A 14,965-nucleotide genomic window follows, 5' to 3' on the forward strand; every position below is an offset into this window, starting at 1 on the left:
GCTCAGATCCCATGATAGTACTAAACATAAAAAGGGGATTTGATTCTCGAGGGAGATTTTACGCACGAAATTCAAGTAAGATCCTTGACCAAATCCTAAAAGTAGCACCTACTATGTACATGAAAGGTCATTATGTTGCAACTTTTAGGCTTGGAAGTGAAAAAACACACAATTTGTTGCTAATAGATAGTGCAAATTACTTGACTTGGTGGCAATGTGCACCATGTATTCAAGATAAGTGTTATAAGCCACAACTTTATTCTATATACAATTATACCACTTCAAACACATTTAGAGAATTGGATTGTGTTGAAAATAGTGAAACTTCCATATCTTCAGATCCTGATTTTCATTGTTCTTTAGGAAGCAAGGCATGTTTCTATGTACATATTTATGATAATGGAAAAACAACGAAAGGTTCGTTGCATCGGAAATTATAACATTTCCATCAGACAATACACAAGTCAGGATTAATTTTGGAAAAAGTGGTAGTGATTTTAGTGGTACGTTTTTGGGGATTGTTGGTCTTAGTAAAAGAGTGAGCTCAAAATCTACGGGAGGATATTCTTTACCATCACAATTAGGTTCTTCATTATTCGCTTTATGTCTCCCCCGCTTAACATCAACCCAACCATCTTTCCTAATTTTTAATAAAGCTCCGTGGATATATGGTACAGAGGCAAAACTTGTGAAAAATAGATTGAACCCTCATTTTTACTATGTTAACCTTTACAAGATTTTTATTAATGAAAAGGAAGTCCCGTGGCTCCTTCGTGGTGGAATGGTAAAAAAGAAGATCATGGTGTCATGGTAGACACAGGTCATTGATAACGATATTCCCTCATGATTTATACATTGTTTTTCGATACATATTCAGAGAACAAGTGAAATACCCAATGCTTCAATATCCTATTGGTATATTTGATACTTGCTATAAAGATATTGAAGAGACTGAAGAAATGTATTTCCCAGTTATAAGGTTTTATTTTGGGAATGTTTCTCATAGACAAGAGTTGATGCTAATACAAGAAAGAGTTGTTGCTGATTTACAAGGCTTTTATTACTTAGCTTTTTTGCCATGGAATGATAAAACAACACTTATAGGATCTCAGCAACTTCAAGGCACAGGATTGACTTTTGATATGAAAAACAATGCTTTGACTTTCAGTGTTGATGCTTGTGATTAATTAATGGATAGTACTAAATTATTAATAAATTCTAAGATTGTTATTTAGCTATGCCAAATAAAATATATGGAGTACTATGTTTGTATTCTCTTCTCTTTTCATTCTTCAATTCTTTATATTTTATAAAGGATATATTCAATCTATTGGAATAAAAGATTCTAAAAAAATGTTGGATTGATCAGCTCATGATTTTAGATTTGACCTAAAACCATTGAAATCCATTTAAGAATAAGACATTTTAGCTGGAATCTACAATTGTCAAAACGATTTTTAAATGTTGGGTTAGTTTAATCCGACTCATAATTTAATAAAGTTAAACTAAAATCATTAAAATCCATTTTAGAATGAGACTATTTAAGCTCCATCTAAGTGAATTTGTGATATGTGAGGCTTGAGCGAGGTTGGGCTGAGTGGATAAACCAAAAGGCACTTATAAATCAATTTGATCACATTATAAGTTTGATCAAACATCCTCGCAAATCATAAATATCTTGCTACAATTAAAAGATAAAGGAGCCTATACGTAATTATTAGGATGGTTCAAATGAAATTATCATGTTTCATTTGTATCCTAATTAATTAGGATATCCTAATGAAGTTTTCAAATAATATAGATTTTATTTTATTAATTAGGATATTATTTTAGCTTGTACAAATATGAGCTCTTATTTAAGCAATCGATGAGAATTTTTAAAATCCACTTTATTTGATTGTGGTATTGATTTATATTAATTTGAATGTGTTGGATTTTAAAGGTGTGAATGAGAAATGAAAGATTGTGACTTTTCCAAAAAGTTGTGACTTTTTAAAAAGAGTTGCGACTTTTCTGAAAGATTGTGTCTTTTGAGAAGGATTGTGTCTGTTCCGATAAGTCATAATAAGCACATGTTCACACTACCCTTTGTTGTCTATAAATAGAGATTTTTCTCTCATTTTTAAACATCAAATTTCTCCTTCTTCTGTATATATATTTTCTTTCAAACAAAGTTGAGTCTTTGTGTGATTTTGTTGCTGGCTTTTGAGTTCGCTGAAATTATTGAAGTTTGAGGTACCGCTACTTCTTTAATAGTTTATCCGTTTTATCTTGGGAGAAAATAATTCATAACCTCGGGTATAGTGAGGAGATTAAATTCCTTAAGGACACACAGTGAATTCTGTGGACTCGGATACTATTTTTTATTTTCATCTTTATTATTTCTAGTTTGCTAACCTTAATACAGGAAGAGTAACAGAATGTAGTCATACAATTTGAAATGTGATCACTCTAAACTGAATATGGACTCTTTTGTGATCTAGAAACAACTGACATATCTTGATAATCCATTTTGATCTTTCTTAATTAAGTAAATACTCCTTTATTAAAAATTACCACAAGTAGATAATCTTTTATTAAAAATTATGTTTATGCATTATCAGCAAAATTAATATGTAATTTAGTTCGTGGATCTCCCAAACCATTTCATCATATATAAATAGTAGAATAATCTGCACAAATTTCAAACCAAATGATCAAATACTAAAACTAAATTCCAATATGGAACAACTACTCCTTACTCTTATTCTTATGTCAATGCTTCATTTGAATTCATTAGCTTCTTTGATCAATGAAAAATCATACTTCAAGGTTAATTATACTGCCCTTAAACAAGCTAGAAAAGCCTTCATGGCTTTTGATACATCCAATCTTCAAGATCCTCCAATGCCCCCTAAATCTTTTAGTGTTTACCATCTCGACCTTTTTGAAAAGTCAAAATTCAAGGATTACGATTCAGTATTCAACAATCGTCTTGCTCAGGATCATGTCAGAGCAACTTACCTATCGTCGAGGCTCAGATCCCATGGTAGTACTAAAAATAAAAAGGGGATCGATTCTCGGGGGAGATTTTATGCACGAAATTCAAGTAAGATCCTTGACCAAATCCTAAAGGTAGCACCTACTATGTACATGAAAGGTCATTATGTTGCAACTTTTAGGCTTGGAAGTGAAAAAATACACAATTTGTTGCTAATAGATAGTGCAAATTACTTGACTTGGTGGCAATGTGCACCATGTATTCAAGATAAGTGTTTTAAGCCACAATTTTATTCGATATACGATCATACCACATCAAACACATTTAGAGAATTGGATTGTGTTGAAGAGAGTGCAACTTGCATATCTTCAGATCCAGATTTTCATTGTTCTTTAGGAAGCAAGGCATGTTTCTATGTACATGTTTATGATAATGGAGAAACAACGAAAGGGTTCGTTGCATCGGAAATTATCACATTTCCATCAGACAATACGCAAGCCAGGATTAATTTTGGATGTAGTATTGATCAAAAAAGTGGTACTGATTTTAGTGGTACGTTTTCTGGAATTGTTGGTCTTAGTAAAAGAGTGAGCACAAAAACTACAGGAGGATATTCTTTGCCATCACAATTAGGTTCTTCATTATTCGCGTTATGTTTGCCCAGCTTAACATCAACCCAACCATCTTTCCTAACGTTTAATAAAGCTCCGTGGATATATGGTACAGAGGCAAAACTCCTGAAAAATAAATTGAACCCTCATTTTTACTATGTTAATCTTTACAAGATTTTCATAAATGATAAAGAAGTCCCTGTGGATCCTTCGTGGTGGAGTGGTAAAAAAGAAGATCATGGTGTTATGATAGACACCGGGTCATTGATAACCAGATTTCCTCATGATTTATACATTGTTTTTCGATACATATTTAGAGAACAAGTGCAATACCCAATGCTTCAATATCCCATTGGTATATTCGATACTTGCTATAAAGATATTGAAGGGAATGAAGAAATGTATTTCCCAATTATAAGGTTTTATTTTGGGAATGTTTCTCATAGACAAGAATTGATGCTAATACAAGAAAGAGTTGTTGCTAATTTACAAGGCTTTTATTGCTTGGCTTTTTTGCCATGGAATGATAAAACAACACTTGTTGGCTCTCATCAACTTCAAGGCACAGGATTGACTTTTGATATGAAAAACAATGCTTTGACATTTAGTGTTGATGCTTGTGATTAATCAATGTACTACACAAAATTATTAATAAATTCTAAGATTGTTATTTAGCTATGCCAAATAATATATATGGAGTACTATGTTTGTATTCTCTTCTCTTTTCATTCTTCAACGTATATTAGTTCATTTCGTGATTTGATAAATTTAATCTAAAATCATTGAAGTTCACTTAAGAATGAGACTTTTTAGCTGAAATCCAGAGTTGTACTATGGTCTTTAAATATTGGACTGGTCTAGCTCGACTCATAATTTAATAAAGTTAAACTAAAATTATTAGAATCCATTTAAAAATGAGACTCTTTGGCCCCATCCAAGTAAATTATCATCTTGAGTCTTGAGCGAGGTTGGGCGGAGTAGATAAACCAAAAGGCACTTATAAATCAATTTGATCACATTATAAGTTTGATCAAACATCCTCGCAAATCATAAATATCTTGCTACAATTAAAAGATAAAGGAGGCTATATGTCATTACTAGGATCTTTGGGGGACTCAAGTGAAAATATCTTGTTCATTTGTAGAAGATGATACTGCTCAAATGGTGACCAAATACTAACAAGGGAAAAAGGAAAAAAAAAACATAGTGATAAGAAAATGGTGCTTAGTGCTACAGTACCCCTCATCAATGGAGGCATCAAGATAAGGGCAAAATCGGAATTTCATCATTCAGCTGTCAGAAAGTGAGTTATTCTTGAAAAATCAGTCTTGTTTTTGATGTATTATAAGTTTTATTTGCCTAAATTTTTGTGTGTGTTTTGCGTTTTTGCTTATTATTAGAGAAATTTCAATCTTTAGATTTTTCAAGAAAAGTATTTGGAGGATTGAAAATAGAGAGAAAAGAATTGGGGTAGGATGAATTCAAACAAATTCTAAAGATTTCATTTTTACATACTGTTTGGTGTGTAATGTTAAAAAAAGATTTAATCTTGGTTGGAAATTTGTGTTGAGAGAATCTTTGTAGCTAGTTGGTTGTTTATATGAACTTTCACTCATAGTGGGCTAATTCATGAATTGAATCAAATGGGGCCTTTTCATTTTCCAAATTGGAACTTAAGTGCAGTTCGATTCTCTACCTTATAATTCCATCCCCATTTCCCCTATCAAAAAAGAAAAGGTGGTTTGTGTATTTGATGTGTTTTCACTGTTATCTTTTGGTCTATTAGAGAAAGTTTTAGTCTTAAAATTGTTAAGAAGAGTGGTTGGAGGTTGGAAAAGAGAGATGAAAGAATTGGGGTAGGAAGAAATCATTTTTTTTCTAAAGATTTCATTTTTACAAATTGTCTTGGTGTGTAGTGTTCTAAAAAGATTGAGTCTTGGTAGGGAATTGGTGGGTGGTTTGTGTTTTCACTGTTATCTTTCTGTCTGTTAGAGCAATTTTCAGTCTTTAAATTGTTCAAGAAGAGTGTTTGGAGGTTGGAAAAGAGAGATTGGCAGAAGAATTCAAAATTATCTTGAAGATTTCATTTTTACAAATTGTTTTAGTGTATTAAATTCTAAAATGATTTAGTCTTGGTGAGCTATTCAAAATCAATCTTGTTTTTTATGTATGAGAAGTAGTATTAGTCTGAATGTTTGTGGGTGGTTTATGTTTTTGCTTATTATTTCTTTAACTATGTGTTTTCACTGTTATCTATTTGCCTATTAGAGCAATTTCTGCCTTTAAATTGCTCAAGAAAAGTGTTTGGGGCAGCAAGAATTCAGAATTTTCCTTGGTTTCATTTTTTTCTGTTCTTTTAGGTAACCAATTTATGTATATATCATACATGGTAAGCTGCTCAATGAAAGTAGACATTAACTCAAACTAATTACATTTATCAACCTAACACTGGATGGAGATCATATTACCGGTATTTCCGATCATCACACGAGACTGATAGACTAAAAGGTCAAAGATTGAAGAAGTCTTTTAGTTTTGTTTGGAGCTCTTAGCGTTGCGTATAAAGGCAACTTCCTTAGCTATCTGCTCCATCTCCTTGCTTCTCTGTTCGAAGACCTTTGATTTCTTTCAATACAAATTGCGTGAATCACCTGTGCATATACCATTTTGAGCTGATTGAGTCTTTCCCTTGGGATGCTGGATATGCCATCTCAGATGTTGCTTCCAGCCAGCATTCTGCCAGCTTCTCTTCTATAGCCACTGCGTGATTCTATCCCATACTATCCTAGTGATTGTACATATAGTTTCAACATTATATCCCCATTTAATGAGCCTGTCAACTGTGAGAAGCCTATTTTGAAGTTGTAACCATAGAGTAAATTTTTCTACCTCACCAAGGTAGGGGTAAGATCAGCATACACCCCTGATCCCTCCCTCCCCAGTCCCCACTTCTGGGACTATACTCGGTATGTTGTTTAACCATTGAGTAAATTTAGCTTTGGGCCTTAGCCTCATTCCCAAACATTAAACACTTCCATTCTGCTCTTGCATTGTTTCCAATCAACTGTAGGTATATGTGCCTGATTAAGCTCTATTGTCCTCTATCTGTTATTTGCTCGTGCTGCATAGTTTCTCTTTCCCTAATGATCTTCCTCACTTGCCAGCTAGCTTACTGTGGTATACTCATACTTTCAATCTGCTGCCTCTTTATATAATGATGTATGTATCCAATTGGACCATATTTGTTTATGTGTTAAATCCCAATGAGTCTTGGCAATAGCTTCTTCATTCCATTGACACAAGTTCAATGAGTCCTAGGGCCCCAAATGATTTTGGCAGACAAACTTTATGTCACGACCCAAAATGGGCCATGAGTGGCACCCATACTTAACCTCATAGGTGGGAGAACCAAAGATACAAACCCCGACTTACATTAACGATTCAACTTATAAAACACGACAATAATGCGGAAGCTCAAACCTTATTAAAGTAAGAAATAACAAAAACCACTAAAATCTATTACGTAACGTTCCCCAAAATCTGAAAATCATCACATAAAGGACATCTAAATTCTAAAACTAAGTCTGGAAATATCAACTACCAGAATAATAAATAACACAATGTGCCCGAAAACTAAGGACACCATGCCATGACCGAGTGAATCCATCACGAGCTAGAAGGATAGCTCACCCTACAATGTAACTGGAGACTAACTAGAGTTGAGGTCGAGTCGAAGCCGATGTAACACTCGCTGCACTCCACCAAATAAAACAAAGAAAGATACAAGTAGGGGTCAGTACAAGACAACATGTATTGAGTAGATATCATCGGCCGACTCAAAATAGAAATCAATATGCATAAAGTAATAGCGGTAAATCAACCATAGCACTTAACAGGTGACAACCAATTAACAATTACATAACCAGTCAACAATATCAAGATCACACATGAGGACTCAGGCCTCCACATCACGCTCTTTTAGGAAATGAGTTATTGGAGATTGGGTAGCATTCAGTCATTTTAATTTGTTTCCTTTAATATTACCGTGCCGGAACATGACACCCGATCCAAATATACCGTGTCGGAACGTGACACCCGATCCAAATATAATTAATTTATCATTCTTATTATTACATTCCACTTTATTAACAATATTTCATCAAGCCTTCTTTATTCAAGGCATCATTTTTGATAGGGCAAGTTCAAGATTATGGATTTCACGGTCTTGGGATTTCAGACCAATCACAACAACATACCAACCATCCAAACCACATCAATTAAATGCATAGTAAACTTCACACATTACTCAATGACTGTCAATCGCTATTAAGAGTCTATCTATGATATAGAATAAATCATAACCTACCTCAATCGAAGAACCGAAATAAAGCTAGTTAATTTACCAATGTCTTTCCTTTCTTCAATGTCTCAGAGCGTTTCCAATCTATCAAATATATAATATTTATAAGTAAACTAGTCTGTAGACACCAATATTATTTATATGTTTAACCTAGCCCCAACAAACCCAACTCTATAATCAATTCCGTAAAACTCAAGCCTATGGTTAAATCTTAATTAGTCCAATATCATAACTCTAATGGTATTCATATCATATAACACACTTTTTATTTAATTACATATCTCAATATATCAAAACTTGAATTATAATGTGATAATAATAAGAAAATCTAGAAAACAACGAAGACCAATGATTCCAGAACCTCAAAATCTAAACAAACATAACGTACAGTGAGTTTGCACTTTCAATTTCTCACCCATTTCAATTATTAGTATAATAATAACAACATAATCACTTATCCATATATAAAATCATAAGGACAAAGCTTTGGTACCTTTACTTGATTCCCTCTGTTTCTTCTTCTTTCTTCTCGTCAGATGTTGCAACTGGTTTTGAGTTATCTTTATTTATTTTAATAAAAATAGGAACATGTGGTATAGGGTGTTAAATAAATTACCACTTTACCCCATTAATTTAATTAGTTATTTAAATTCACCCTTCAACTAAATAATCATAGTTATCGAATAGTCCAAAATACTCACTATTGAGTAATTTACAGTTTTCACATATTCCATAACCCAAGCGATAACTTTAGTAGGAATTTGAGCTCTTCTGATATTACTTGTAGAAAGATCCATTCAACAGAATCATATGTTTTCCTAAGATCTATCTTGATCATACATCTTGGGACACATGCTTTCTAGTGTAGTCTTTCACTAGCTCGTGCACTAATATGTGATGTTGTCTGTAATTCTTCTTATTATTCAGCATTCTGCTCTATCTATGTTGCTCGGACTCTTCAAACATGTTGGATCCACGAAAGATAGTGCGTCTTTGAAAGATCTGACACGGGTGCGGCAACATTTTTGAAAATCCAAGCAACATAGCTCAAAATCGTTCCGATAGAATGGTGAATGTTAAACTCACATGGGTGTTCTGTTTTTCTCCTTTTAATAAATAAGCTTTTCTGTGTCAGGTTTGAATATGGGCATACACAGAACACTGACTTGGCCTCATGGAAAACCAGGAGTCAAGCAATCCGCGTCCTGGCAAATCCCAATGTATGCATTATGAAGGCTTCCATGTATGTAATACTAGTAAAATTGGTTTGATTATACTCAAAAAAATATCTTCTTATAAAACAAAGAGTGTTTTATTATGTGGCCATTAATAAAATTATGTGAACGGTGATTTAGTAAAACTTGTTTCTACTTTCTACTTTCTTGTTTATGTGGCTATTATATCTTCGTCTTTGAATGTGTGTGCAAGCCGGCCTGAACTTCTTTGTCTGCAGGCATCTCCGGGCAGAGAGAGAACAAAGAAGGAAGTGATCATGGTGGATCCTATAGAAGCCAAGCGATTAGCTGCGAAGCAAATGGAGGAAATCAAAGCTAAAGAGAGATATCAAGTGAGTAATTGGTGTTAAGTATAGACTGTTGAATTTATATTATTAGCTCAAGGTAATTAGTGTTCCTGCTCACTTCTCCGGAATGATAGTAAATCCTCGTTGAATGTGTGATGTTATTAGTTTAATTCCACTTCAAATGAGATAAATCTTCCAGTGACATCAAACACTTAAATCGGTCATTCCCTACATGCTATGTTGCTTGAGCTCTCTAAAAATGTTGCCGTACTCATTTCAGATCCTCCAAAAATGCACTACTTTTGAGGGATCTGATACACACCCGTCGATATTTTTAACGTGTCTGTGCAACAAAACCTTTTTAAGTGTGTACTTCATTTCGTAGAGAAAAATTAGTTAAATTTCCTTGCCATTGCTTAGCAAAATGTCTCTTAAAACATTTCCTTTATGTAAACTTCTGCTTACTTAGGTCTTGAGTGATGTGACCTGGGTAAAATATCATGTCCTTCCCACCCTTGAAGATTCTTGTACTTGTACAAATGCTCTTGATACTTGTTACCGTTACATCGTTGCTTTTACATTCTCTGCTGTAAATATTTTACAGAGACGGCGACAAATAGAAGCAACTAACGGTGCGTGGGCTATGATTGGTCTCACAGCCGGATTAATCATCGAAGGACACACAGGACTCAGCATTCCATCTCAGGTAAGAATACTAGAAAAGGTGCATCCGTGCTCATTCAGAGTTACCTATGTTGCTGGGTCTCTTCAAAAATGTTGATAGGTGCCTATCAGATCCTCCAAAATGCAGCAACATTTTTAGAGAGTCCGAGCAACATAGACAGTTACACATAAATGAAGTTTTAACTTAACACCCCAACCCCCTTTCTCGGGAAAAAATCGCTTTTTCAGCTGGCGAGCTACATAGCTGCTATCGTTGGGATCTTTACGGGATAAATACAGGACAAGATGAGGAAGCAAAGAGACTACGATTGAAGCATTCTTTGACTCAAAAAATGTAAGATCGCGCGAACTGTTAATTCTTGTGCAGCATTTTGGTTTTCAGTTCTCTGAATTCTTGATTTGTTATGGCTACCATAGTACATATCTTACCATTCAGGCTAAATGTCAATACAATGTATGATCATACTGTTGTGTATTATTTTTGGAGTTTGAGTTCATTTAGTAAAAGACTCAATTCTTATTACCGTTAGCAGAAGTTAGTTGCATAATGTATTGGATTGGATTATACTGTATTGTTTTGATGAATATAATGTTTGGATGAACTGTATAGTTTTTCGTCGTTTCATATTGTCACACATTAGGAATTTGAAGAATAAAATTTGTAAAGTATTAAAATAAAACATAGGACACGGGGTAGAGTTATTATATAGAAAATAGGATAAAAGGGTAATGTAGTATTATGTACTAAACAATAAGGGCAAGATACCAATGGAATCACGTCAAATCAATCGTTATATAAAATGGTGCTTCTCATCATTATGTATTAATGGTTGTGACAATATCGATGAAATTAAGTAACAATTAAACTAAACATTGTATCTAAAGTAACAATCTAATACAGTACAATAATGACAAACATCCAAACAAGTTGCTAGGGAGTGCGTCCCTTTTCAATAGGTGTCTACACGGTGTAATTTTGGATTAATCGGGTTAGTTATTCAATTCACTTGAAAGGGGAAGAGCTTCAAGCAGCCTCGATTCTAGCTTCAGAGGGCTCTGTTGAGCATGAGAATGCTCAAGTTTGTCTACGTGTGATTCCTCATTTGATTCCTAAAATGTGAGGTTAGTGCTGATTTTGTTCTTGAAGTGACTTAATATTATGCTTCTAGAACTCACTAGGCGGCTATACGGTGTGATTCTAGATTAATCGGGTCAGTAGATCCTGATACTATATAGTCAAACTAAAAATATTCTACATCACATATAAGTTCTTGGGTTTAATGCTTTTGAGGAAAAGCCTATTGGGCTTAGTCCTTGAGAAGATTTCAACCACTTCTTCACCAGGGCTATTTTCTTGGCCCAAATCCAAATCCCCATGTTATTAACAAGAGCAAAAATGTGTATATAACTTAATTACAAATAAGAGTTTATTAAAAAGATATTCTCTGAACATTCCAAATCAATAAAAATACAATACAAGATTTTCATTTTAATTTGTAACTGCTAAGGTTAATTTTATTGATTTGATATAAATACTCGTTCCAGATAAGTATAAAAAATGTCATGAATGTTTGAATGACGTGATTAATATGATAAAAATAATAATTGTTTGTGGAAAAGACTATTGACCAAAGTAGGAGTTTTTAGATTATTACAACCTTAGATAAACATGTTCTTCAAACTTTGAATTAGAGAAAAACATGGTGGAAGATAGAAGACTTGCAAAAGACTAATTTAATTTGAATGTTATTAGTAGTCCAATTTTGACAAAGTAAAACACAACATCCAACAAAAAATATATATTTTCCTAAGACTTCAAAGTCAACGTACGTTATGTCTGAATGCAAAATATTATGTAGTTTATTAAACCAAAACGTTCATAGTTGTGTGGCAGTAATTTGATAATGTATATATACCAAAAAATAATATTTTATTATCAACGTATAAAAATTAAATTCTTTACGAGTAAAGAATCATTGAATGATTAAACTTTTATTTCATTAGCTAAGTGAGGAATGATTTTCAGTATTTATATGTATTGAAGTTTTCGTTAATTTAAATTTATATGGCGTAAGGCATAAGAAGAACTCAGAAGTGCTGCTTACCAAAAAAAACAAAATCATATTCAGAACTTCAATTTGAGTCTTTCTTCTATGGCTTCTTCCACCTTTGTTCTTTTCATTTTTTAAAATTCTATGTTACGTTGCATCATTATCTTTTTCCAATAGTTTGGCTAAATGAGCAAATATTCTTAACGTGCCTTTGATATATTCCGACAAGAGACTCTTTTTTTTTGACTTTATCCTAAAAAAAAATCATAGTTATAATATTTTTTTTATATTTATAAATTCTTAAGTTTGATACACTATTTGAGGAAAAAAGTAATTAATACAGTCAAATTTCTTTGTAATAACATTATTTATCGATATATTTTTTTATTGTTATAATAAAATATTATTATAAAATTATTATATTACTGTTAAGTAATCTTCACGATAATATATGTGTATGTGATAATGACTTTTAATTCTTTGGCAACGTTGTAATAATTAGAATTTCTCTTTGAAATATGACTATGAAAGTTAAATGTTGAAAGTTGAAACTATGTAACATAATCAAATGTATCCACATTTTGTAATTTTACATGTTATTATATATTATTTTATGTAGTAGATAGATAGGAGAAGACATTTGATGAGAAAGATACATTTTATCATAAATGGGAAACAAGTTTCCTAGGATTGAACAAGTAATAGAATTGCCCAACAACTTATAACACCAATGATTTATACATAAAAGTGTAGATAAATGTAAATATTATTATCTTAACTTCAAATTTTATGCAAAATTAGTGTAAAATATATTATATAATCAGATCATTTAAAAGATAAACGATAAAAACTCGATTTAATAGTATTGATTGGTAATGTAAATAAATGATAAGTGACTTGTTATAATATGTTTAAGGTAATTGTATTTTTAAAAAAATTAAGTATTCTTATTAGTTCTCTTCTACCGTTTTATATTCATTTTGGTGTTCTGACTAATCTGAAGATTTACTTTACATAAAGTCCATTAAAGAGAAAATCACTCTTTACTATGATTTTTCTTTTTATCTCGAAAAGATCTATACTAATGCAACCCTATTAAACGTCCTTAAAAGTATATTTTAAATATTTTATGTACTAGGTATATTTTAATTTATTTTTTTTCTTCTCTTACCTAATAATTGAAGAAATCATGGGGTTCCTCACATGGAGTTAACTAAATTTGAAAGGGCCACTCCAAAGACTGCCATGTGGATCAATTACAAGACAACAGTCAACATCCTTTTGAAGTGTACTTTTTTTATGGGACAAAGAATGGTTTTGTAGTAAATTAAAAATATTATTTTAATTATATAATTTTTTTCCTTATAACAATAAAAACAACGACAATATATCCAATGTATTTTCATAATTGAATGGAAGAAGTGCAACATTATATACTTTGTGAAGAGATATCTTATAGGATTATCAATAAAAATAATATTTAAAATATAAAAATAACATTATCTCTGTGGGATTATTTTTCTTAATTCATATTGAGACTGATTACAATAAAAATAACTAAAAGTAAGAAATGTTCTTTTAATTATGACTTATTCGTTTTATAAGAGAACGATTCGATTGGTTAGACAACTTCGAGTTTTGAAGCGAGTGAAACTCATTCTAAAAAGGAAAGGATAGATAAAGAGTATTTAACTCATAAATAGTATATGTAGAAAATTCATATATTAAAATTTATAAGTAATATGAACCCCAAAAAAAAGGTAATATGAAGCAGACGTGTCTAGGTTTGTGATGGAAACAATTCATTCAAGTCAAAAGTCTTTTCAATTAATTAGAATTTTAATTTCAACTTTGGAGGGTAAAAAGGGCAATTGTATTGAGTTGGTGGTGGGGTGGTTACAACTTGTTTAGATAGTTGTTACGTATGAACATATGTCATGTATTTATTTGATGACGAAAAATATTTATTTAAAAAAATTTACGTCCTTCTTATTATTCGTAATATCTAATTAGTTAATTAGTTGACACGTGTACACACCAACCTCCTACTCAACATGATAATCTTAGTTGTCATTTTATGAAGCTTACCTTTCTAAGATGTAAAGATTATACTAAAGAACTCTCAATTTCATTTATTAAATGATGTACTAGATTTGATAAGAACAACTTATATGAGTGCACAACTTAATAAAACAAAGATAATTAATGTTTTACTTCTTCCAACTTTCCTAACACACCAAAAAAATTTATTACAAATTGTACTTTTATTCATTTTTATTTATATTAGATAGAATGATAATTTTTTATTTGGGGGAATTTTTTATATTTAAACTTTCTATTTCTTTCTTAATAGCATGATCTTCTAATACATATTTAAATCTTACTTTAATTATTAAATTTTATGTTCAATTAAATATCACTTATAAAATAATATTCAAGATAATTTTACATATGTGAAGTTGTTATGAAATGACATTTTCATAAGGGATAACTAACAAGAGGTGATGCATAAATGGAAGCAAGTTTCCTATGAGTGAGTATTAATTCCTCAACCACAATCCACACAACAAAAATATCAAATATTCAAATCTTAGTCTAATTGATGGCATGAAATTGACCTCAAAATTATCCACAACCTCTTCTTCATTTGTCAAACAACACTATTCTCTCAAGATACTTCTCTCAAACGTGGAAAATTAATATACATATATTATTATCAACAATAATTTTTTATTTTTGAAGGGGAGTGTTGGAATA

The 14,965-nt window shown here is 31.8% G+C and overlaps 2 protein-coding genes across 2 annotated transcripts; both read left to right on the forward strand.

Annotated features, from left to right (window-relative positions):
* Positions 1-2,721: 2,721 nt before the first annotated feature.
* LOC129893010 (aspartyl protease AED1-like) lies at positions 2,722-4,218 on the forward strand. The gene has a single exon (XM_055968503.1). It carries the CDS (start codon positions 2,722-2,724, stop codon positions 4,216-4,218), a length of 1,497 nt encoding a protein of 498 aa, XP_055824478.1.
* Positions 4,219-4,697: 479 nt separating this feature from the next.
* LOC129891616 (uncharacterized) lies at positions 4,698-10,764 on the forward strand. The gene is made up of 5 exons (XM_055967028.1): positions 4,698-4,894; positions 9,087-9,171; positions 9,405-9,518; positions 10,078-10,179; positions 10,386-10,764. Exons 1-5 carry the CDS (start codon positions 4,809-4,811, stop codon positions 10,428-10,430), a joined length of 432 nt encoding a protein of 143 aa, XP_055823003.1. The 5' UTR covers positions 4,698-4,808; the 3' UTR covers positions 10,431-10,764.
* Positions 10,765-14,965: the final 4,201 nt, after the last annotated feature.

Source organism: Solanum dulcamara, chromosome 6 (assembly GCF_947179165.1).
Source record: "Solanum dulcamara chromosome 6, daSolDulc1.2, whole genome shotgun sequence".
In the NCBI taxonomy this organism is placed as follows: domain Eukaryota; kingdom Viridiplantae; phylum Streptophyta; class Magnoliopsida; order Solanales; family Solanaceae; genus Solanum; species Solanum dulcamara.